The sequence below is a fragment of the Argiope bruennichi genome, chromosome 6 (assembly GCF_947563725.1).
Source record: "Argiope bruennichi chromosome 6, qqArgBrue1.1, whole genome shotgun sequence".
NCBI classification, from domain to species: Eukaryota; Metazoa; Arthropoda; class Arachnida; order Araneae; family Araneidae; genus Argiope; species Argiope bruennichi.
In genome coordinates this window covers 120,303,995-120,329,222 of record NC_079156.1, presented here as the reverse complement: position 1 = coordinate 120,329,222, position 25,228 = coordinate 120,303,995, and the positions used below count along the sequence as shown (strand labels likewise).

General features: G+C 28.5%; 1 protein-coding gene across 1 annotated transcript in view; it reads left to right on the top strand.

Annotated features, from left to right (window-relative positions):
* The window catches only part of LOC129972986 (uncharacterized), an 80,781-nt gene that overhangs the window by 6,412 nt on the left and 49,141 nt on the right, over positions 1-25,228 (top strand). The window contains exon 2 of the mRNA XM_056087320.1: positions 15,978-16,089. Coding sequence (XP_055943295.1) covers positions 15,978-16,089 — 112 coding nt within the window. The remainder of the gene's footprint in view (positions 1-15,977; positions 16,090-25,228) is intronic.

Genomic DNA, 25,228 nt, shown 5'->3' with positions numbered 1-25,228 from the left:
CAATCATAACTGTTGCTGACATTTATGATTGATTTGCGCACTTAAAAGCAAATTGTTAAAAAAAGACAGAGAGGAATGCTGCTTTGTTTTTATTTCAGTAACGAATGCGTCAGGTAACGGATACATCTATGAAGATAAGAAATATTGAGATAAATATACCGAATGCTCATCACTTTTTTTACTCTTATTTCATTTAATTTCCATTAGTATTGCATTGTAACATTGCACATGCTTATCACTTTTTTATCTCTTCTATATCATTTTATTTCTTACTCATATAGAGATGGATTCTGCGCATGCTCATTACTTTTTTTGCCCTTTTTTTATTGAATTTGATTTTCTTCACGCGTTGAGCATGCTCATCAATTTTTTTCCCTCTTTTACTTAATTTGATTTCCTTCGAGCATTGAGATGGATATTGTGCATGCTAATCAATTTTTTTCCTCTTTCACTACCTTCATTCATTCGAGTGAATATTGTGCATGCTCATTACTTCTTTTTACGCTTTTATTTTATTTAATTTGATTTCCATCGTGCATTGAGATATTGAACATGCTCTTCAATTTTTACCCATTTTTATTTAATTTGATTTCCTTCGTGCATTGAGATAGATATTGTGCATGCTCATCAATTTTTTCTTTCCTTCTTTTATTTCTTTTAAGCATTAGAAGGGATACTGCGCATGCTCAGCTTTATTTATTTTTATTTCTTTTGTGTTTTGAGCTGTATATTGCACATGTTCATCACTTTTTTACCATTTTTTTATTTCCTTCATACATTTATGCTCGTCAAATTTTTTAAATCTCTTTTACTTTATTTGATTTTCTTCGTAGTTTACAATGAATATTGCGCATTTTTACCCTTTTCTATTTAATTTAATTTCCCTTATACACTGATATGTATACTGCGCGTGCGCATTTCATATTAGCACTCTTTATGGTAATTTGATTTATCTTATGTTTAAAAATTCATGCAAAGAAAAAAAATTCTAAAATCCCTTCTTTCCTCACTTCTATTTAAACAATTTTTTTTCAGGGATATTAAAAAACATTTTAATAAATGTCTGTAAATTTCCAGAAAACACCAGAAAAAATATGGGCTTCTTAGTAACTTTCAATTAAAGATTTGATGAATTGCTCTTGTTTCCGAACTCTTCTGATTCCGAAAGAAATGTAAAATATCAATAATGAAGTGAACATTAAAAAAAAATCTTGTTAAGAAATATCTGCAAATAAACTGGTGAAGGAAAAAAAAATCCGTTTGCAGTGGAAAGTATGGGATGATGAACACTGCAAAATAATAATAATAATAATATATTAAAAGTCGCCGATGCATTTTCTTGTACAAAATGGAAGGTCAACGCATTGAAAAGGTTGTTGAATATAAGAGGCTCATATTGTTGATTTATGAAAGATTATTTTCTGTGAATTTATATTGCATATCGATAAACCCCATACTTATTTTCTTTATTATTTGAATACCAATGATATTTTGCATAATTTTTTCCGTGCGTTCATAATAACTATTCACTCATCTTAGTTTCCGATTTATTTGAAATGAATCCTATATGCAATTTTTTGTTACTACTTTTTTAATGGTATTTATCAAGTATGCTTTTCACTACATGTTACCACTGTTTAGAAAATAATTGCAGCATTCAAAATATCAAATTTTTAATAACTCATCAAATTAATAACTTTTTAGCTTTTTAATAACTTTTTAATACAAGATATAAAATGAAACCAAACATTTGTTACATAAAAAAAATTGAAATGCTGTCTACTGATTAGTTTGAATGAACTTATAATATGCAATTTTGATTATTTTTTTTATGATTTTGGCCATTGTTTAGAAAATAAGGGCAACATTCAGAGGGAAATGCCACATTTTTCATAACTAGATCTATTCAAAGACGCAAAGACGTAACAACATATTGACTTTACAACACGATGGAACTCAAACTAATGTTTAATGACACAGAATGCCTCAAAATTTTCCTTACTGACAAAATGAATCATTAACTTTATCCATTTCTCAGTACTGTTTAATACGCATTTCTAGTTCTTAAACAAGTCTCTAATTTTTAATGAATTAGACTTCTGTAACTGGCGCCCGGTGATATTTGTTCAATCAAGGGGTTAAAAACTAATGATAATCAATCCCGTACTTCTCTAATCGCTGTTGGAACGAATTTTTTTCTCATCATTTGTATGCGATGGGAAAAAACGCGTTCTAAATACTCGACAAATAAGGCAGTCAGGCTGAAACGTTCCATCAAAAAACAGGCACGAGCCTTGACTTAATCGATGAAATGCTTTCTTTAATAAGTGCCATTAACCTGTGCCTTTGCTTATTTGTTAAAAACATCAAGAAATACGTTTTATATTATTTTTATTCGTTTTACTAGCCACCTTTGGCGACCAATTGGATTGCCAAAATTAATCTTTATTAATCAACCAATGCTCGAGTGGTTCACTTGCTAAAAACTTCATTTAAATATTTTATGTAATTTGATCTTGACTCCTTCAACAAAATCTTTTTTTTTTTAATTTGAAATTTTGTTGAGCATTAAACTTGTATTAGTTACAAAGATTTACATTATTTTATTCCTGATGCTAAATAAGGGATAAAATATTATTTCTGTCGTCTCACCCAAAGTTTGAGACTATACGAAACGAGCTTCGTTCTTACGAGCTACTAGAAACGTTTTCGTAATTTATACGAAACGAGCTTCAACTACTTCTAAAGTTATATTTCGCCTTTAAGTAAAATTTTTAAAAAAATTTATTAAAAATACGTCCTGAACAAATCCTTGTCCAACATGGGGAAGTAAGTCGCATCTTCGTATCTTCATTAAAAACGATGGAGGAAAAATGCCCAAAATAAATTATTTATAGCAGTAAGGAAAACGATCTGAACTTCATTATTATAATGAAATATATTTTTGTAGTATAAAATTTAAAATATTTTTTTTTAATTATTTAAAAAAACAGATTATTGTAAAGCAATAAAATTGATACCATTGAAAAAAATGTTATTTTTAAAATCATGTAAAAATAATTTTTGTATTTTAATATTTATGAAAGTTTGGTGATAAAATCTCATATCTTCTCTTACTTTTTAATTACTTAAAATTCAAAAATAATCGCTCCAAGGTGTACATATCCTCCATCCAGAATACATCTGCGCCAAATGTGGTAATTCTAGGTCTAATGATCTACCTGTAGAGCTCCAACATACTCAGACACATACACACACATTCGTCTTTATTATTAACTACTCGTTCGGTTAGAATTTCCCGAGAATTTTAATTATATTGATTAAAAAAATCGATTGGATTTAATTTCGTGCGCCTTAACATTGTCTAACATTAAAGGCGTTTTATTTTAATTGCATTTGTTAAATTATGTTCCTCGTGCGCATGAACCTTTTTAATGAAGTCACATCATAGCGCTATTAAAATGTTAAATATCAAGTCCATCTATATAACCATTTTTTTATTCATCTTTTAAACTACACAGATAGTAAACCTATTCCTTGTTCGATAGCTTTCAACAACTGAAGAATATCATGCGATTAAATATTTGATGAAACAACGTTTTGAATTTAATAGCAACAATGCTGTTTATTGCTGCAAATTAGGCAAAAATAATATTTTTGAAAAATTGTTAAAAATCAAATACCAAATTGTCAAAATTTGCACGCCTGTTAAATTGACATTATTAAAACGTCACTCTCTTTTTAAAAAAAAAAATTAAAATAGGTAAAAAAATTACTTTTTGCAAAATATTTTCGGAAGTTATTGTGGGAAATTCCCAAAATTCAGTTTAATTTTATTGATTTAAAATTTTAAATAAAAACAGCTTCGAGATGCACACTCTCATCCTCCAAAATATATATGTACCAAAATTGGTAGTTGTCGTTCAAACGGTCTGACTTGTAGTGTGCCAGGAATCCCAGACACACACACATTCATCTTTATTAGTAGTAGAAATAGAGATAACAAATGTTCAAATATTAACTTTCGTTACATGGCTTGATGCTAAAGACAATTAGTTTATATCTGAACCATCATTGATTTCTAAATGGCAATGAGTACATAAATAAGAGCAATAAGTGAATATCTTTAATGCAAGTGATGTCAAGTGTCTCTATCGAAATACACAAATCACACAGACAGTTAATCATCTCTTCACGGTTTCGCGGATCTCTAGATGCCCTCACCCATTCTCGAGAAATCCTTTAGCGTTTGGAACTCTTCAACAACTGGAGATCGCATTTCCTAAGTTAAAGTATATTTAGGATATTAAAACTGTCAATCATCTCGCTAGATAAATGCTTATGATAAAACTTTAAACATCAAGATAAATCTTCTTAAATCATGTTTTAAGGAAAATCTCAAAACGCGTCAACTGAGAGTTTGACAAGTAGATAGAACTTTTAAAGACGGAGCATCGATCCTTTATTTTCGAATCAACATTAACAGAGCTTCTTGCAATTGAGAATTTTATTAGTTCATCATAGACACTGGTCTTTTTTTATGTATCTCCACACATTCGGTTTATGTTTTCAAGATCCTTTCATCTATGGATGACAGATTATATTCAAATACTAAGTTGCTTTCTGTCCTATAGTAATAATTTTTCTTTTCACCAAGTCCAGCTTTGGAATTTTATCGGCATGAAGTCAAAATATTCTTCTAAATAAAAGATACGTAATACGAGTAATGACGATTGTAAAGTTTCTACAAGAATAATGGTATAAGAATAACTTTCAATCCCTTTATTAGTCAATTAGACATCTAATGTAAACTTTTTTTGTACACGTTATGTATTAACTCCCCTTTTTCTTGTCCCCCCCCCTAAATTTTTACTTCTATCCTGTATTTTCTTTACACCGAGAGGGTGTTTGTTGTTATGCTCCAAGTCCCATCACGTCGGTTTCCTCCCTATGATTTGTAATAATAATAAAAAGGTATTAATGTTGTGACTAATATGCCTTTTCTTAAGAATAAATATGCATATGTAGCGGGTTTGCGATGAGCGAGGATAGAACCTGGGACCTTGTGGTTCGCAGCCGAGTAACAAGACAAAAGCAATCGCTCGTGTAGCGTAGCTGTTAACTGGCTTATAAGTTTTTCACCACAGTACTCTCCCTCCAGTGAGTCGGAGGTGAGACGAATGATACGGCTGTTGAGTGGTGATGTATTAGCTGGTGAGTTTAATGCGCCTGTACCCATTTGAGCATTCGAGTAGCGCCAAGCGTTATGACGAACGTGGGTTGGTGAGTGGTTGCTGTTGCGTCAAGTGAGTCTGACGACTTTGGGTTGCTGTGGGTAGATGGCGCATCACGTCCAGGTCACCAATGTAACGAATTTGCGATGAAAAAAGATAGAACCTGGGATCTTGTGGTTCGCAATCGAATAACAAGACCACAAGAGAAAAGCAATTACCCATGTCTAGTAGCTGTTATCTGGCTTATAAGCTTTTCACCACACACATAATATTATCATTCAACATAAATAGCAAATGCAAATAACCTTTTGAAACTTCAGAATGTGTGGGTATTTATATGTGCGTCCAAAATACTATACTGAGGTGTAAGGATTAAACAGTTTTAAGAAGCAGATTTTTTAAAAAATTAGAAAACATTTCATTCGTTTCAAGAATGGTGATTTCGATATTTCGCCTACCAAAAAGATTCAAATTTAAAATCCATTTCAGCATTTTCAAAAAAGCAAGCCCTTTTCAACAGAATCGAATACGATTTTATTATAGATTCGGACAAAATATTAAATTATGAAGTAACGAAGTTCTTAGAATTATTAAGCATCATAATGCAAACCTTGAAAAACATAAATGATTTTGTATGTTAGAACAATGCCCTGAAATTTAAACGATACTTGATTTGAAATTAAATTAGCTCTAACGCATAATTTTTGTAAACTAAACGAAAAAATAAAATTAAAATATTTAGAAAATATCGCAAACATTACATAGAAGTTGTTATAAATAAGCAGTTGAATACTTTATCTCCTTGATAATCCTATTCTATGACAAGTATCGTTTTAAAAGGTAAATTTAAAGGCAAAAAACAACAAAGAATAACGCAAAAAAGTCTTCGAAAAGATTAGAAATTATTCTATAAAAGTTTTGCCCTTGAAATAATTTATACACTCTAAATTTTATTCCAATATAAATTTTGTAAGTTTTTATATTTTAGCTCAATATTTGAAGAATGTTACGTCAAAATGGAACGTAATTTAACTGAAGTGACCAGACGTCGAAAAGGATAACACCTAAATCTTACTGTTTGTTCTGAATTAAAAACAAGCCTCGAATTTATCACTTTCTTCATAGATAACAAGATACCTAAAAAAAATTTTAAGGATTGCCACAGTTTAATTTTTTTAAAATTCGAAATTCTAACTTAAGACATCATGGCATAATGTCATTAACTTGATTCTTTTTTCTTGTTTGTTTTTTCCGGCTTAACTACGTAAACCGTTGAATTCTGAATTTTGTAATCTATCAACAGTTTACAAAAATAATGCCTTGTTCATTGATTCATCTATTTCTTTATCCATTCGCGGATCTAAGCCCCAGCTCTAAGAACTCTCGTTTATTCTCAGTTATTTATTGTTCTCGCTGTTCTTTTCTTTATTTGTTTGTTTTTTTAGTTATTTATTGTTCTGTCTATTCTTTACTTTGTTTTAATTTTCGCTAAACGCTAAAAGCTTTGAAACTTTTTAACATTTTATATACATTGAATTCAATCAATTGTATATCATAAATAAATGGATTAGTGTTATAAAATGTTTGTAAATTGAAAACGTTTGTTATAATTTTTCAATACTTTCTACGATTTTTAATTTTTTTTAAAATTATTTTCTTTTTATATATACCTTATTTTTCCTTCCTAAAAGCTAAATTTCAGAATTATTTTAATTCAATCTCTTCTGTATGAACTTGAATTTTTTAAAAATGTAACCATATATTACACAACTGATACTTTGTTATGGCTACGTTACTACATCCACTTCAAATATATATAACATAGGAGAACCTCTCTAGAAAATTACAAGAGAATAAAAAGAACTTTTCCGATCTGTAGGTAAACGGAAAGAAAAAACAAGGCGCGTTTTCTTCGGATTTTCGTACTTAACAGAGCGCATCAGAAGACTTCTTCACCGGTATCGGCATTGAAAAACTCGTAACAGATACTCAAGGTCACACACACACGTATGATTCGGGTCCCAAAACAATCCTTTCTTCACCTATGATATTTGTTAGATCTTCTGCCAGATTGAAAGCAGATTTCGTTAATTCTTGGCGTTTTGAATTATGAGTTGCAGCCCTCAAATTTGTAACAATTTTGTTATGATATCTATGGATGCTAATCTTATTTTTGAATAACAATAGGCAAAAGTATGCTTTATAAGAAAAACACATTAAAATAAAACTCATTAATGATTAAGATATATTAAATTAATTTAGTTTTTATATTTGATTTGATTAATTTTCAATATGTGTAATTTACTTGCTTGAGCAATACTTAGTTCTTAAATACAAAATTGAAATGATACAGTAAAGTTTTGCGTACATGATAATGTTATCAAATCCATATTGCCAACTTTTTCCCCTTGTGTTGAATTTATAAAGGCAATATCTCCACTATATCACATGATTACATGTTCGTCACGTGATTGTGACGTTATGTGAATCGATTTCGTTATTTCTTTCGTGATATATTCTCTGGCTAATAGTTGCTGATAAATATCAGAGAAGGAAATTCTTTCCTTTCATAATCTTCAAATTACTAGATTACATGAAATAAAATTAACGAATCGTTTTTATTCTTTTATAACAATAATGTTAAAATAATAAAAAAAGAAATAAATGAAATAAAATGAACATAAATGAATAAAATGAAATAAATGAATTCTTTTATAACAATATTGCTAAAATAATAATAAAAAAGAAAAAATTAAATTAAATTAACAAATCGTTTGTATTCTTTTATAAGAATAATGTTAAAATAATAAAGAAAGAAAAAATTAAATTAACGAATCTTTTGCATTCTTTTATAACAATAATCTTAAAATAATAAAAAAAGAGAAAATGAGACAAAATTAAAGAATCGTTTTTATTTTTTTGTAACAATCATCTTAAAATAATAAAAAGCGAAAAATGAAATAAAGCTAAACAATCGTTTGTATTCTTTTAAAACAATTATCTTAATACAATAAGAAAAAAATTAATTAAATCAATAGATTGTTCCTATTTTTTTATAACAATCTTCATCTTAAAATAACATAAAAAGAGAAAAATTCATAAAAATCTGATAAGAGATTTCAATTAAAATTACTTGTGTTTTTAAAATTTTAATATAGAAATCACTTTTAATACCATGTGTATTAAAAAACAGGTAAATTTTTAATAAATAGTTTTTTTAATATTTTGAAGTTCATATCCAGCATAATTCTAACTATATGAATTAATATTGCCTAAAAAGTTTTAAGAAAGAAAAAAATGCAAAATAACTAAACTAAACTAATGAACAAAACCATACGCTGATCTAATGAACAAAACTATTCGCTTAACTAATGAACAAAGCTATTCACTAAACTAATGAACAAAGTTAGTCGCTTACACTAGAAAAAAAGCTTTTTTTTTTCTAGTGTAAGAGAATAGTTTAGTTCAGTTACATTTATGTCCTATTTCAAAGTAACACTAAGTTCTTTTTCAGAGCAGTCCTAGTAATATTTGTCGTGGTTTGTCTGTTATACTTCAGTAGTAGTCAGATGCAGAGGAAGACTCTGTACCAACAGGCCCTCTCCAAATTTCAGCGCCATATCAACAAGAGAATATTTAACCCCTATAGATTTAACGTGTACCCGATTTGTTTACAAGACAACTCCTCGATGGAAGCGGAGTTTGAATCTGAAATCTTCCTAATCAGAAACCTATACCTTACCCCTAAGCCAGTTTTAACTGATATCCTCGGTCAACAATATTTTAATATAATATAAAACGAAATATATAACGAATAATTTTAATATAAAATACAAACGAAATATTTAGGGCATTGTTTTTGTAAGCATTATATTAATATGCTATAAGTGAATGTTATTTATTCCCCTCCAATAAGTAATTTTTTTCTTTACTTTCTCATACATGTAGTATAAGTAATGAAAGTATGTAAAGTATAGTATAAAGTAAAGTATAAAGTAAAGTAAAGCATAAAGTAAGTAAAGAAAGTATAGTCAAAAAATTCGAACTCGAAATTTTGACGAATCTATACATTTTAGACCTTCCTCAGTTCGAAAAACACATTTTTAGAAAATGTCCATCTATTTGTCTGTGACGAAGATAACTCAATAAGGCTTTGAGCTAGACGGATGAAATTTGGTATACAGTCTATATACCAAATTTGTACGTTTCTATCAAATTTCGGGTTGGCAGAGGGGATCTGTCTGTCCACCTATCTGAATATAATTTAACATGAGAACTACAAAACGAAAAGATCAAGTATCCGGTACGATTTAACTCTATAATGTAAACTCTGTCAAATTTTATGCCAAAACCAATAATGGATTAATTATCTGTCGGTCTGTACTTTCAAAAACATGTAAACACGATAGTTCAAAAACGCAATGATTTAAATATATCAAATTTAGGTATGGGAATTTGTGCCAAATTTTAGTTTCAATGGGTTGAAAAAAACGTACCTAAAACACAAATCCAATTTTTGGATACTACTAACCATGTCAAGAATTAATCGCCAAACAACTCGCCAAGTGTCACACGATAGCTTCAGAAAAAATGCTAAATCTTACTATTGTACGCCTGTGCCATACAAGGCGTTCTCTGGCTTAACATGGGGCCGCAGTGGCCTGGTGGTAAGGTCTCGGCTTCTTCCGAAGAACCGTCGTGTAAGGGGGTCTGTTGCACGTTAAATCCGTTCTGACCAAACGTCCTCCCGCTGGTGTGGTGTGAAGAGCGGGTGCCAGGTCAGGTGTCGTCCTCGTCCTCTGACCGCGGTTCAAAATTACGAGGTCCGTCCCAAAATAGCCCTAGTGTTGCTTCAAACGGGACGTTAATAAAACTAAACTAAACTAAACTGGCGTGACATGTTTATTTGAGAGTATGCGAGAATGTTTTTTTTAGGGGGGGGGGGGGTGTCAACTCCAGATGGGTTTTTTTCAGTTATGTACTTATCTGGATACTCGATAATCCGTATCGGTTGCTATTCCACTTAACCTAAATAACGAGATTTCTACTGTTTATTAAAATTCTTGCAAAACAATCCATAGTGAAAACAATAAGATTCTCTTAAATTTTTGAAACTTAAATCTGAAATTGTGAGAATTGATTGAGGTGAATAAAAAAAGTATTATTATTTCTGAAAAAAAGATAATCGTAGAACTTATTTTCGAATACATAAATTGAAACTCAAAGTACACATGTTTATTTATTAACTGAGTCATGACAAGATTGCTATAAAAACAGGACGTGTAGAGATTTCCTTGAAAAAATTTTGTATGAGTTAACCGATTCAAAAAAAGAATAAATTAGTAAAACACGGCTGGTTGATTTAAACTCGCATTACTATTCGAGTGTACAGATTCAAATAACTGATTATTATTTAAAATATTCTAAATTCATTGTTGTGAATCGGGAGGTGAATGTGAAATTTTGACATGAAAAATAAGAAATTTAAAATTGCTTGTGCTATTTTCGTATTATATATTTTTTTTCCTTTTTGCAAATAAAAAAATGTCTTCTTGAAAATAAATCAGACTTATTTTCTCATCATACTCCAACATGTATTTATTTATTTATTTTTGAAAGTAAACTTTCACCTTCCTTCCTAAACCGTTAGGATAAATATTTTTCAGATTTATTATCTCGAACAAGCATTGCGAGTAAATTTTACTATATGATAAATAACAGTTAAAGAAATATAGAATTAATTGACTTGAAACCAAATGGTTCACCTTTCAAATGCTTATATTTCCATTCTTTTTTTTCTAAAATATTGATTTTATATTGCCATGAAATAATAATACAAAAACGTGTCCCCCATGAAATCCAAGTTTCCAGTGAAACTGCGTATGATTATAGAAGATGTAATCAAAAGCCATTCTATAACTGTAAAAATTTCATTAATAAATTAAATTGTTGCATGTTTTGTTGTTTTCTGTTAATACTCTGTCTTATTTTTTATAATAAATTCAGAGAAAATAAATCATTTTTTTTTCCTGAAAAAGTAAGAATAATCTTGATATAATCTCTACTAATAATAAAAATGAATGAGTGGGTTTCTATGTTAGTGTTCTATAAACCAGATCGTTTGGCCAATAGTTACCAAATTTGGCACCTATATACCTAGGAGTGTTTTTTTTTTTTTAATTTTAATTATCTAAGAAAATGAAGCTGAACTTTAACTTTTTTTGCTGATAACTGCCGAAAATATCACATACATAAATTAGTTTTACATCACCAGAAAAATTTCTTTTCAATGATAATAAGTTTAATAATTGTGCATTTTTTTCCCCAATTTTGGTAATTTTTTTCAAATACTTTTTTGCCTAATTTCTGATAACATAATACATTGCTGTCCTTAACCTTTTCACAGTTTCATCAAAAATTTAATCGCGTAATTTTCTTCCATTGTTGAGAGCTAAAGAAGAAGGATTCTTTTTAAAATGTGTGTTGATTACAAGACCGCGAAAGTTAGAAAATAGATGAACCACATATTTACAGCACTGTGATGTCATGGGATTCCTCTTCATTAAAAAGTTTCATGTACACAATGTAGATAATATATGGAAAACAATTAAGATAACACGGCTCCAATGTCAAATAATTTGACGGGATAGTGAATATAAAGTTGTATATGAACGAATTAATAGAAATAAAATATTAACAATACCCGCAGCATACCAGCTGGTCGTCAAAAGTGACTAATTAGAAATATAAATAAATGCGTCAAAGATTTATTCCACTAATTTTTTTCTGAAAATATGTCATTCGTTCAATACGGCGAGAAAACAAAATGTCAAATTATTTGCACAATTTTGAAAACTGAAGTTTATTTTTTAGCTTTTATTTAAAAGAACATTATGAAATGATGACATGCATGCAGCCAAATATTAAAAACAAAACAATTGCAAGTGTACAAGTGCAACATCAAATTTGCAAGTGTTAAACCAATAAGTCAATTGCAAGTGTTAAAAGTCCCGTATCAAATTTGAAACTTAGGGCATTTAATGGTTAAATTAGCGGGAGCAATCTCTCTGAAACTTTCTAGCATATTCTCTAATAAATGTACTTCAATATTATTAAGAGCATGACATTGGTAACAATAGTTACCAAAGAGATTACTAGTATGCGCTCTTTGTCGATTAATTGTAGGGATGGAGCTAATAGACAAGTATCAGAAAGCCGAATGCATATTGTAGCAAAAATTTAACTCAGAACTATTATTGTAGTCACAAGATCATATACTAAATTATTTAAATCAATACATTTTTGAGTTCTTCTACTTATATGCTTACAAAAGTACATATCGATAGACGGTCAATTCCCCCGTTAAAATCTGATAGAAATCCACAAATTGGTTATAAAGGCCATATACCAAATTTCATATGTCAACTCAAAGCATTTTTAAGTTACTGTGTTCGCAGTAAACATGATTCCGGAAATTTCTTCTTTAGACTCAGGGAGATCTGAAATGTGGATATATAACAAAATCACGATTTCGAATTTCGTTGACGATTACATACTTTCACTCTGTATTCTTCATATACTAGAAGTGATATGATACAAATGGTTGGTTATATAAAGTTCAGTTAATACTTTAAATTTCGGAAAAGCAGCTTTACTTCAAAACTTTACTAGTCACTAATTCAGCGATTCAGCAAATCTAAAGACAGTTTTCCGTTCAAAATAATTTATTTCATAGTTTACTTAAGAAATACTATTACATTTATAGCTTGTCTTTTAAGAAGGTTATGGTCAGATATTAGCGAGGATTACACATTAAGCTATTCCTCGGTTAGAGAAAAAATTCAAATTGATTTCGTAACCACAATAATCGTATGATAATTTGCTTGGAGCAAACGATTTTCAATTATGAATCTGGAAGCTTATTAAATATTTCTTAATAATATAGATTACGTTGCGAATACTATTTTCAGAGATGAAAGCTGGTGCCAGAAGCAAGTAATAATTCTATTCGAGAAGATTTATTTTTGTTATATATTACCCGCCGTTGGCAACCGTCTGGTTTGTCGAGATTAATAGTCGATGAAAATTATAATATTAAATGCGATTCTTTTAATGCCTTCCTTAAAAAAATATTTTCAGTTTCAAATTTTGTCAAGCATATAATTTATACCATTTTAGCAATGCTTTTTATTAACCGTTTTGCTCATTGCCCAAGTTTTAGATTAATATATTTATACTTCCAATGATAACCCGGGAAATACAGCAGCATCTAAAAATAGACACATTTTTAAAAATTTTCACTTTCGCTTGGTTCTGAAGTCGAACCTTAATTGTAATTACCTTAGAATTTAAAAAAATTAAGCCTTTTATGCTGAAATATACTTTAGAAGTAGATTTTTCTAGTCAGGTGAATAATTTCATTTAGTCATTTCAGTCAGAATAAAATATTAGTATCAATAATGTAAGCATATTTTTGTTAAATATATTTAAAATATTTTCTAAAATTAAAATAAAGAAAATATTATGCAGAAAAAAAAATGTGTGTTATTGAAAAGACGATTTTTTGTATTATCAGCTCATGTTAAAATAATTTTTTACTGTAATATTTTCGGAAATAATAGCGAAATAAACGCTAAAATCTCTCTTAATTTTTAATAATTAATTTTTAAATAGCTTAGAAGTGCACACTTCTATCCTCTAAAATATATATATTTACCAATATTTGTAGTTGTAGGTTAAATGATCCAGCCTGCAAAACGCGAACTTACACACATATTTTCGTCTTTGTTATTAGAAGAGATTCATGTATTTCATATATTTGAACTTTTACAACAATTGTAGGTATTTTTCAAGTTTCAAAAGTATTACCAACATTATTATAGAGTACTACGAAATCTTGTTTTTTTCTCTAGCTTGATGGAAGAATAGCCTCGCTAAAACAGAGTTCCCATTAAAAGTAGAAAAAGAATTATTATTACTCAAAAAATATCGAGTAAATTTGAGCAAATTTTTCTGAAATATCAATTTATATAAAGAACAAAATTGGTCATAAATGTACAAATTATTGAGTGTAAAAATCATTTTCAGAACATCTCTACTAATAATAAAGCTGTATGTGTGTATGCTTGCGTGTGTGCATGCTTATGTGTGTGCGAGTGTATATGTGTTAAACTCTACAGTCTGCCTTCTATGATCAAACTGGGCACAGATGTACCATGGAGCATAAAAATAATGCAACTAGGGAATATTGTTTTTAAAATCATTATTAATTAAAAATTCAGCGAGATTTCGGTATTTTCATTTATTTTTCCTGAAAAATTGTTTATTGTTTTATTTAAAAATTATTTTTACATCATTTTAAGATTCAAAAAAATATGTTTTCAATGTTTACAATTTTATTGCTGTATATTTTTTAACAATTTTTTTTTAATTTTGCCTTAAATATATCTTAAACAAGTCTAATTCAACTATGAAGTGAAATTCAAATCATTTTAATTCCTGCTAGTAATATTTCATCTCGGTTTTTTTTCACTTTCTTCTCCACTAAGTACTGAGAAAGTATAGTACTCCTTAAAACATTCGAGCCCAAGATTTTGACGAATCATCGCGTTTTAGACCTCCTTGAGTTCAAAAAATACATTTTTGAAAAATGTCCGTGTGTTTGTGTGTAACAAAGATAAAAGTTAACTCAAAAACACTTTGAGTTACGTGGATGAAATTTCGTGTATGATCTTAACACCAAATTTGAAGATTTCTGTCAAATTTTGAACAAAATACGTTCCGAGAAAGTCTGTCTATCCGCTCTTTGAATATAAGTTAATATGATAACTAAAACAAAGAGGGCAAGAAAGATAAAATTTGATACACAGATTTAAAATCTATAGTTTTGATACCTATCAAATTTTGAGCCAAAATCCAATTTATAATTCCTGACACATTGGAAATATATAAACACGATAACTCAAAAACGTAATGAATTAATACATTAAATTTGGTATGGGATTTTGTGACTACAAATGTAGCGTTCTAACAAATTTTGTTTCAGTTAATTCTTAAAAGCGCATCTAAAAAGCACAAATTTGTTTTCTTTTTTTTATACCATTAACAGCACACCAGAAATTGATATTGAAAATTCTCACCAAAGATGACACGATAGATTGAGTAAAAATGTTGAACTTGCCGAAGGTTAGTATCCCGTAACTATTGTACGCCAATGCTTTGCAAGTCTTTCTCTTTTATAAGTTATTTATTATAAAGTACGCGAAAAATGGCTGGAAAACTCTCCCACAGGTTTCACCGACGTATTGCAAAAGCTCTCTAAACAACATTGACCACCATTTAAAAGATTAACTCGTTGTTCTTAATTTTGTCCATGACAGGGATAACGAGTTATCTCGTGAAATTGTAACATGATTTAATGAAAATGGTTTTTTGGGATTCGAATAGCAGATTTCATTGACAGTCAGCATGTTAAATGGGAATAACAAGACCTTGCGAAGGCTGGAAAAAATTGTTAGATGATGTTAGAATGTAATGTATTTTTTTGCGAGAATTATGCGAGAAAGTTTGGGGAAGACCCATTCCCATTGGTTACCTCAGATTTAAATTAACATCTTCAAAATCACCGTTACTTTGGTATTGCAGTTTATACGAGATTTAATATACCAAAAATGTGTTTTGTATATAACAAAGCGCGAGAACATTCTTGGTTTTTATGTAACGGAATTTCCTATTCTTTTTCAGCCGATCCTTGGAATGTATGAGGAATAAGTATCCAGCCCCGTACATTAGCGATAACAACAACAACGAACAACCCAAACATGAATCCAGCTCACAGAAAGAGAGCAAACAACAGGTAAGAAAAAAAAACTATTTTTTTTGTCGGCTGCCTCATATATTTCTTACCATCAGAATACATCACCACACGACATCAATCCTTTCTTTGTTGCTTTCGCGGTTCCTATTTCTCGAGTGCCTGCTGCGAAAGATTTAGAATGATGGAATACAAGTTTTATGATTGTTATCGCCACGGGTGTATTCCATTCAGCGCCTCGTGTTCATAACTTCCCAACAGTTCTTATGTCTTTTTGCCGTTAGTAAAAGTAGCTTCATTTTCAAAGATCTCAGGTTTTTAACCTCAATCTTCCTCAAGATGATGTATTTAGGAAATGTTAATATTTCCGCGAAGTGAAAAAAAAATGGCACGTGGAATACAGAAAAGAAGGAAATGCATTTTTTATGGATTTTGTTCTGTAGGCTATGGAGCAACTTTTACTTCGGTGACAATTTTGACAGTATACATTATTCGGGATTGCATACTTTAGCAATATGCCATACAAGCTATTAGTTGCAATGACATTCCAAAAACGAATAACTTATTTTGCCATTGTACTGTTTCTATGAAATCAATTCACCTAAAGTAACATGGAATACTGATTCTTTCAATAGCAGTTCTTCTTTCATATTGGTTCTTTCAATAGCAGTTCTTCTTTCATTTTGATCCGTTCAATAACAGTTCTTCTTTCATATTGATTCTTTCAATAGTAATCCATACTTATTCCTTGCAATAGCAATTCTTTCTGCTATTGCAATGTTTCTAGTAGATGAATTCAAGAGAGGTCATAAAAATATTGAAATATTGATACTTTGAATAACAATCTTTCCTTACTGCTGATTCATTGCAATAACAATTCATCTCGCTGCGCAGTATTTATGTGAAATAAATTTACATGCAGTATAACTAAATACTGATTTTTCAACAACATCCTTTCTTCGATACTGCTTTATTGCAATTCCTGTCGCCATTGCAAAGTTCCTAGTAAATGAATCAAGTGATGTAAGATAAAAATATTGGAATACTGATTTTTTTCAATGGCATTCTTTCCTTGCTACTGATCCACTGCAATGACAATTCCTCTCGCTTTAACAATGCTTCCATGAAATAAATTCACGTGAGGTAAAAACTAAATGCTAATTCTCTCCATAATTCTTCTTAATTTATCTGATTCTAATACTTATCAGTTTTGCTATTGCAATGCTTTCATGAAATCAATTCATTTGAGGTATCAGTCACGTGGAATACTAATTTCAGTTACGTGAGAAATGTCATCGCATGTATCATTTAAAAGTACAATAAATGTGATATGTCCTTTTCCATACTTTAAGAAATAATGTGGTTTTATATGATACACGCACATGAATCATATAAATAGTATAAACCACAGAAATTCACAAATCAGCAATTTGCCGTGTATGCTATGAATCGAAGTAATATTCTAACAATAGACAATTCTTTTGTTGATTGCCATATTTCTATGAAATCCGCACGGGATTACAATCTCATGGAATTATGATATCAATCAAAAGGGAAATATCCTCGTTTTTGCCATTTAAGTGCACATTATTTTTTACTGCAGTGTGATATCATAACTTTTTTTTAACTTAGGAAGAACGTTGGATTCAAGTTGTATGCGCATGACGTACAGTGGCTCCCAAAAGTGTTCGTACACTAAAGAAATTTGCAGAAATTGTGTTCTATACTTCTTAATAAAGCATTTTATTAGTTGGTTTTTGTTTAATTAGCATCTTTAAATAGTTCTTAATAAAACTGAACAAATATTTTTATAAAAATCAAGTAGTATTGTTCTAAAAAATAAATAAATAAAAAATGTCACAAAATTAGAACACAAAAGTCTTCGTACATCCAAACATTATTTATTTAAATTCATCATAAAAATATCTTTTGCGGCTTATTTTTCTTCTAATTGAAAAATACACTAAAATCGTTTGATTTCAGTATTTAATATCACAATTATTTATTCTATTTACTTTATTCTTAGATATGACGCGCATTCGTAAAGAAACGAGTTTAGACGTACGAAAATTAATTATATTTCAGTTTAAAGCTGGAAAATCAATTAGAGGCATTGCAACTATAACTAATTTACCTCATTCAACGGTGCAAAGCATAATAAAACGTTACAGAGAGGGAAAAAGGATTGCAAACAAGCCTCGTAATGGTCACCCTCAAATTCTGTCAGCTAGAAGTCAAAGAAATATTGTGAGTAAATTTCTAAAAAATCCATGTATGAGTGCAATAAAATTTACTTCACAATATAATGAATCAAATGGAACTTCTATTTCCTGTGAAACTATTCGTAGAATTCTTCGGAATGCTGGTATACATGGCCGCTCTGCACGAAGAAAATTCTTTGTAAGTCAGAAGAGCAGAATTGCTAGGCTTAAATTTGCCAACTCTATGATAAACCAGCCAGAGAGCTATTGGAATCGTGTCTTACTTGCAGATAAAAGTAAGTTTAACATCTTTGGGTCGGATGGGAGAATCATTGTATGGAGAAAAAAAAAACGAAGAACTTAATCCCAAGAATTTAGTTGGAACAGTAAAACATGGCGGTGGAGGTGTCATGGTTTGGGGGTGTATGTCAGCGGCTGGAGTAGGCAATTTAGTATTCATTGATGGTATAATGGATCATAGAGTTTATATAAATATTCTCAATAATAATTTAAAAGTGTCAGCACAAAAATTGGGCATTTTAAACAACTTTGTGTATTACCAAGACAACGATCCTAAGCACACGGCCATGAATGTTCGTCTTTTTTGCCTCTATCATTGCCCTCAAACCCTTAAAACACCAGCTCAATCACCGGATTTAAACCCTATAGAACATATTTGGGAAGAATTAGAGGTGCGAATAAGAAGTCACGACATCAAATCGAAAATTCAATTGAAAGCAGTAATGATCGAAGAATGGAACAAGATCGGTGCAGAAGTAACCGACCGTTTAGTTAAATCTATGCCCAAACGTTTAAAAGCTGTTATAAAGAATAAAGGATATCCTACTAAATACTAAACATTTATAAAAATTCAGAAAATTTCATATTTAATTATGTTTTTTTAAAGTGTATGGTCACTTTTGTGTCCTATTTTTGTGCAATTTTATTTATTGTCATTTTTTAAAAAATAATTTGCATCGTAATTAAAATTTATTCTTCACTGCTTTATTAAGAACTGTAAAAATATTCTATGAAAAAATTTACATGTAAAAATAAGAATATATAATGGTAAATAATGAGGTTTTTATTTGATTCTTGTTGGTGTACGAACACTTTTGAGAGCCACTGTATATTATGTAAAACAATGTAAACTGATGCCATTAAGTTATCTACATTATAAATTAGCCTGCTTTAAAAATCTCTTAAAATCTCTTCAATTGTTATTTCATTTTAGGTCAAAATACGATAACTTAACTTGTTTTAGTATGAAATTAATGGTATGTCTACATATAAGAGATAATGCTTAGTAATAAAAGATTTTATTTTCTTTTATAATAGTATTATATGTATAATGTAATTTAAAATACAAATTTTTTTTTAAAAGTTTTAATTAAACCTACAGAACTATTCTCTCCGAAATTTTCTCGCGTATTCTGTAATAACGGTGTTATCTCAGTAAACGCCTTCTATGGAATTGGCGTACAATTGCAACGAAATATTACCATTTGGCGTAAATTTAGCACTTTTCCTGAATCTATTGTTATCCTTGGTGAGTTTTTTTGGCAATTAATCCTTGTCATGCGTTAGACATTTAAGTTATTTTATATGTTTAGTGCATACAAATAAGAAATTAGACGTCGTCTAAAAAAGTTTTTGTAGCATAAGTATTGCATATATATAACAAATTTGACTAAAATGAAAAGAATTAGAACTTATATCTAAAACAAAATTAAAAATACTTTCAAAATAATAATAATTTTAATATAAATAAAAATCATTACAGGTATATACATTTCATATCTCCTTTTAAATGAATTCATTGAAAATTAGCACACTTATTCTATTAAATACAAGCTTTACATGCGAAAATTAAATAACTATTCACTAAATAAGAAATTTACCGAATTTTTTTGCTTTTTGGCTATAAATTTAGAACAAAGTAGTCTACATTAAATATTTTTAAACCATTCTTAAAATACTAAATTTATTTTATTTATTTGCTTTTCAATTTACTTTATTTTAATTATTTTTTTACCTTTTTTAATAATTTCGTTTTCGAGAAATTTGCTTGCAATTTTCATTAATTTTTCAAAATATAATAAATAAGTGAGCTGATGCAGACGATTTTTAAGTAAGAAAATTCACAAATTTTCAAATAGTCTACCTTTATTTTTTGATATGTTTCTTTCCCTTTTTTTAAAAATATTTTGGCAACAATTTTATTAGTTTTAGAAGAACTCTAAAGTTATTTATTAGTTTAAAAATTACTGTCCAAAAATTTTGTCATCTTCAGATGATTTTTTGCGAAATAATAAATAATATTGTAACTAAGAAAAGTAGTTTTGAGTAGCATTTAATGAGGCCTAAAATAAAATTAAAATCCAACGCTCACATTTAATCGAAGACAAAGAAGGTAAAGTTTTTTGAACAAATGAAATCTCGTTTTATGATTGAAGAACAAAAATACATACGAAGAACTGTTGAAAAGTCATTTTAGTTAAATTCTGGAAGAATAAACACTATAAGAAAAGTTTAAAAGTTGAAACAGATAATTAACAATTCCATTTATCTCTGGAACAATTGTTGAGTAAGTTTATTTTTATGTTTTTATCAATGAAAAATTAACTGTATGATTAATTGTCTCAAAGCCTTCTTTAAAACCTTTCTTAAATTTCAGTATTAATAAGAAAAATTAGAAATACTTAAAAAACGAATAATAACTTCATTAATTATCGGTATTTCTTTAAATTTCGTCTGATTTAATTGAAATTCTGCATTAATTTTTTTAAAAAAACGGAAGGGATTTTGTATTTTATAATATTTTATACTGAGATGGTTTTTTGTATTAAAAATATTAATCATGAAATTATTTTAATCTCAATTAACAAGAAAATATATCAGCTGTTGTTAAGTTAAATTTTAATACTTCACCAAATATTCATTTTCTTTTTCAGTGCATCAGATGCAAAATCAAATAATTCAATTTTTATTTTTAAAACGAATTAAAAAATACAGTTTTCTTTGAAGTACAAACATCTTCCACATATTTAATTACAATGTGCTGTAGAAAAATCACATATCAGATATAATATTCTTTAAAAAAAAGGATTTTATTATATTCATTCCGTGTATTGTAATTTGAACAATATTTCTCTGACAGAGAATATTTATTCTAAAATCTCTAAATGTTTCAATTAAGGCTATTTATCTATCTATTTCTAAATGTACCAATGGATTTCAGTTTTTATAAAAATATTATAATGAATTTGAAGGGATTTTTTTATTTAACTTTCTGAACTGTATTTATTCCATTTATGATCAAGTGTATGCCAAACTATTTGATTTTAATCAGTATCTACTTAAAATATTAGATTGGTGATTGAAATAAATATTATTGGCTATTTTAATATTATTATATATTTTCAATTCCAAAAATTAAGAATAATGTTTACCATATATTAAATTCATTTGATTCAATGTTCGAAACCTTTCTACAAATCTAACTGTAAAACATATTATACTTGCTCTGAAACTTCGTTTTATCTTTCAAGAGATTAAGAAAGAAGTCTAAATCTTTCTAAATCGAATAATACTAAATTTAATTTTCTTAAACAGAATATTTCTTTCTTTCTTCATATTTAATTTATTGAAATCATAAAATATTATATTTTCTTTATAAAATTATTTCTTTAAGTTTCAAATATTATTATTAGTATGTCTGTTTTATTTAATTTCAATTTGTGAAGAATCAAACATAATATATCCTGAAAAATGTTATTATATGTTATACATAATTAACTTATAAAGCCGGAGACATTGTTCTAAACGTATGCACAAAAAATTTAATCACTTAATCTTGTAGAGTTCGAATTTCTATGCTTATTGCGATTATAAATTAATAAAAGAAAAACTTTATTAATGGTGCTTTAAAATAAGTTCTTAGAATGGACTATTTATAAAAAGTTGTTATATTTTTATTTCTTCAAACTAAATTGCCATTTGATTTACCTGGATTGAAAACAACAACAAATTTATAAAAGATGGGTTCCAAATGTGTGGAAAAACTTTTCTAGCGTAGCGTTACCTCCTAGCTTTCCAAAGTGGAAAATCGTTCAATCAGTCACCTATCAGTTCCGGTAAAAAAAAGAAATCACGGAGCGTAACCCTAGTTGAAAACTCTTGTCTTCTGAACTTCCAAATTATAATAATCGTCTGCAATAATCAATGCGTTGCCAAACAGCTAAAAAAGAACTTTTTCGTAATTGCATAGTAATTGCCAGTTGTAATTCTTTATCTTCGTACAGACCTCGATATTAAAAGCCTATTTATGATTACCTTTTTGAGAATGTGAGAATATGTTAGAAGTATCGCTTCTTATTTCAATGTCATGCTTCATTTATGGCAGAAGCAAAATGAATCGAGATTTATCCGTCAATGTGTTGCAAGTCATGAAGCATGGAAGGATTTCGCAAAGGTGGAATTTTTCTCATAAAACAGAATTAAGCGAAAAAGATTGAAAGAAGGAATGTGGATAATCTCTAAATAATTTTCTAGTCACCCATTTGCCATCCTTTGAAGCTGAATAATAGTAAATAAAAAAAGCATATTTTGGTAGTATTAGATTACTGCATCAAAAGAAATTAAAAGGATTAATATCAAATATTCTCTAAATATTAAAATGAAAATATTTAATATTTTATTTGTGTTATGAACAAATCATTTTAGTTTTTAATTTTAAATTGATATTTAAAATATTCTTTTCTGCGTTAAATAATTGTTCGAAAATACGTGTTTAAAATATTAAAAAAAAATTCAGCTTGAAGTAGTCAACATATAGAATCAAACATTTATTAAAAACATTTTCTTTATAATTCATAAAGACATTTTCTTATCAATCACAGATACAGGAACAAAATCAATTACGAATGCACTCACATTCTTTATAACTCAAGAAAATTGATTATATTAAAATATTTATTTAAAATAATATTTTCCGTCCAAAATGAATAATAATAAATGCACATTTACAACATTCTCTTCCATTTGAAAAAATTTATAGATAATACTTAAATATCTGTTCAATTTTTTTTCTTTATATTTGAAATACACATTTACCTGTTATTCGTCAACTTATAACGAAAATTATAATTACACGCACACTCGTATCCCCCCCTACAATTTTTTTATCTAACAAAATATGGAAGCTATAGATTCTTTAAGTATCAAAATAAAATAAAAACTTCCTTAAAAATCAACCAATAAATTGTGAGTTACACAGAATATACGTTAATGCCCATTATTTTAATTTTTAAAAATCCTTTGAAATTTATATGTATTGAAAGCTGCTTACAAATTTTGGTTCCAAAATTTCGGCAACCATTTATATATTCAGTCACTTTTCTCTTTTTTATATAAAAACAAAATTTATTTAAACATTTCGCTTTGTAATAGGTAGATAGTGATTATTTTGCTAGTATTGTTTGAAATCTTAATGAAAATTATTATTTACTTGGCGATTAAATGTGACAAATAAAGGAAAGGTAAAGCTTCAATTAATACCAAATTTATGACAAATGAGTTTAAAACAATATTATTTGTTGATTCTACTTTTAAACACATTATTTGTGCTAACATTGATGTAAAACATTCCGGTTTGTTTACCTTTCCCGAGTAAAAGGAATTTTTCCTTTCTCGGCTATCAGTCGTCTGAATACCTAAGCAATACATGTGTAAACCTGCGTTTCTTTTTTTTTTATTATTATTAATAAGGAGACGTTCAACGATATTTCTCGGTTTGTGGTCAGAACGATTGAGCGCTGCATTTTGCATGTTAAGACATTGACGTATCACAACAAAGTCATAGTTTTTCATATACTATGCATTTCTACCAATTAAAAAATAATGCAAATATGCCATTGTATTGAAAAGGTCAAGCTTTCGCCATGACCATCAATAAGTCACAAGTTCAAAATTTTGCGAAAGTTTGTTTGATTATTAATGATCAAAGTGCAATAATTTTACATGGTCAATTGTATGTAGCATTGTCTAAAGACCAATCTAGAGCTAAAATTAGAATCCATCTAAAGTAGGTAACATTAAAAATATTGTTCATAAAGGTGCTCTTAGTTAAAAATTAAGCAATATGAAATATTAGTATTTTTAACTGTTTTAAAAAAGTTTTTATTTAATTAGTTTAATTTCTTTAATTTCCTGTTTTACTTGTTCATTCCGACCAAAAAAGATAAAACTATGATGTGATTATCTTCTAAACTTTAACTAATGATAAATAAATTCTTTTTTTAATTCGAATTGAACTTTTTTTGTTCATGACATTTTCAAAACAATTTTTTTTTTAATTTACATTTGTTGTTTGGAAGGAAAGAATCAATCCCTCAGGAAACCTCACAAATTTCAGAACTTTCATGCTTAGAGAACAACAGCGGGTTTGGTGTGCGAAAGCGAACATAAGTCGAAGCCTCCAGTAGTAATTATAAACAATTTTGCCATCAAGAAAGAATTTTAGTTACTATGGATAACAGTGCAAAAATATATTCTTTTTCATTAAAGTCGACCTACATTACACATCAGCAATTCATTCAATATCAGACATACGTGTACTCAAATATAAATTTAAGCAGACGATAATTTGCATCTGTGGATCAAAAATACACCAAGACTTAAAATCAATTTATTTTAATAGAAATATGACACAAAAAAATATCAGTTTTAAAGTTCAGATGATAAAGGATTCACTTATAAGTAATTTCAATAATATGAAAAAGTTCAATGTAGATGTAAAGAGTCCTTATTATCTGTTTAACGTACAAACGAACATTTTTTTTCATGGATAATTTAAATGGAATAGCATTAAAAAGAAAAAATGTAGATGTAAATAATTTTTAAATGTTGGTGTAAATATTATTTAGTTAACTTGCAGACGATATTTTTTATCAAAAAAATAATTGTAATAATATTAAAAA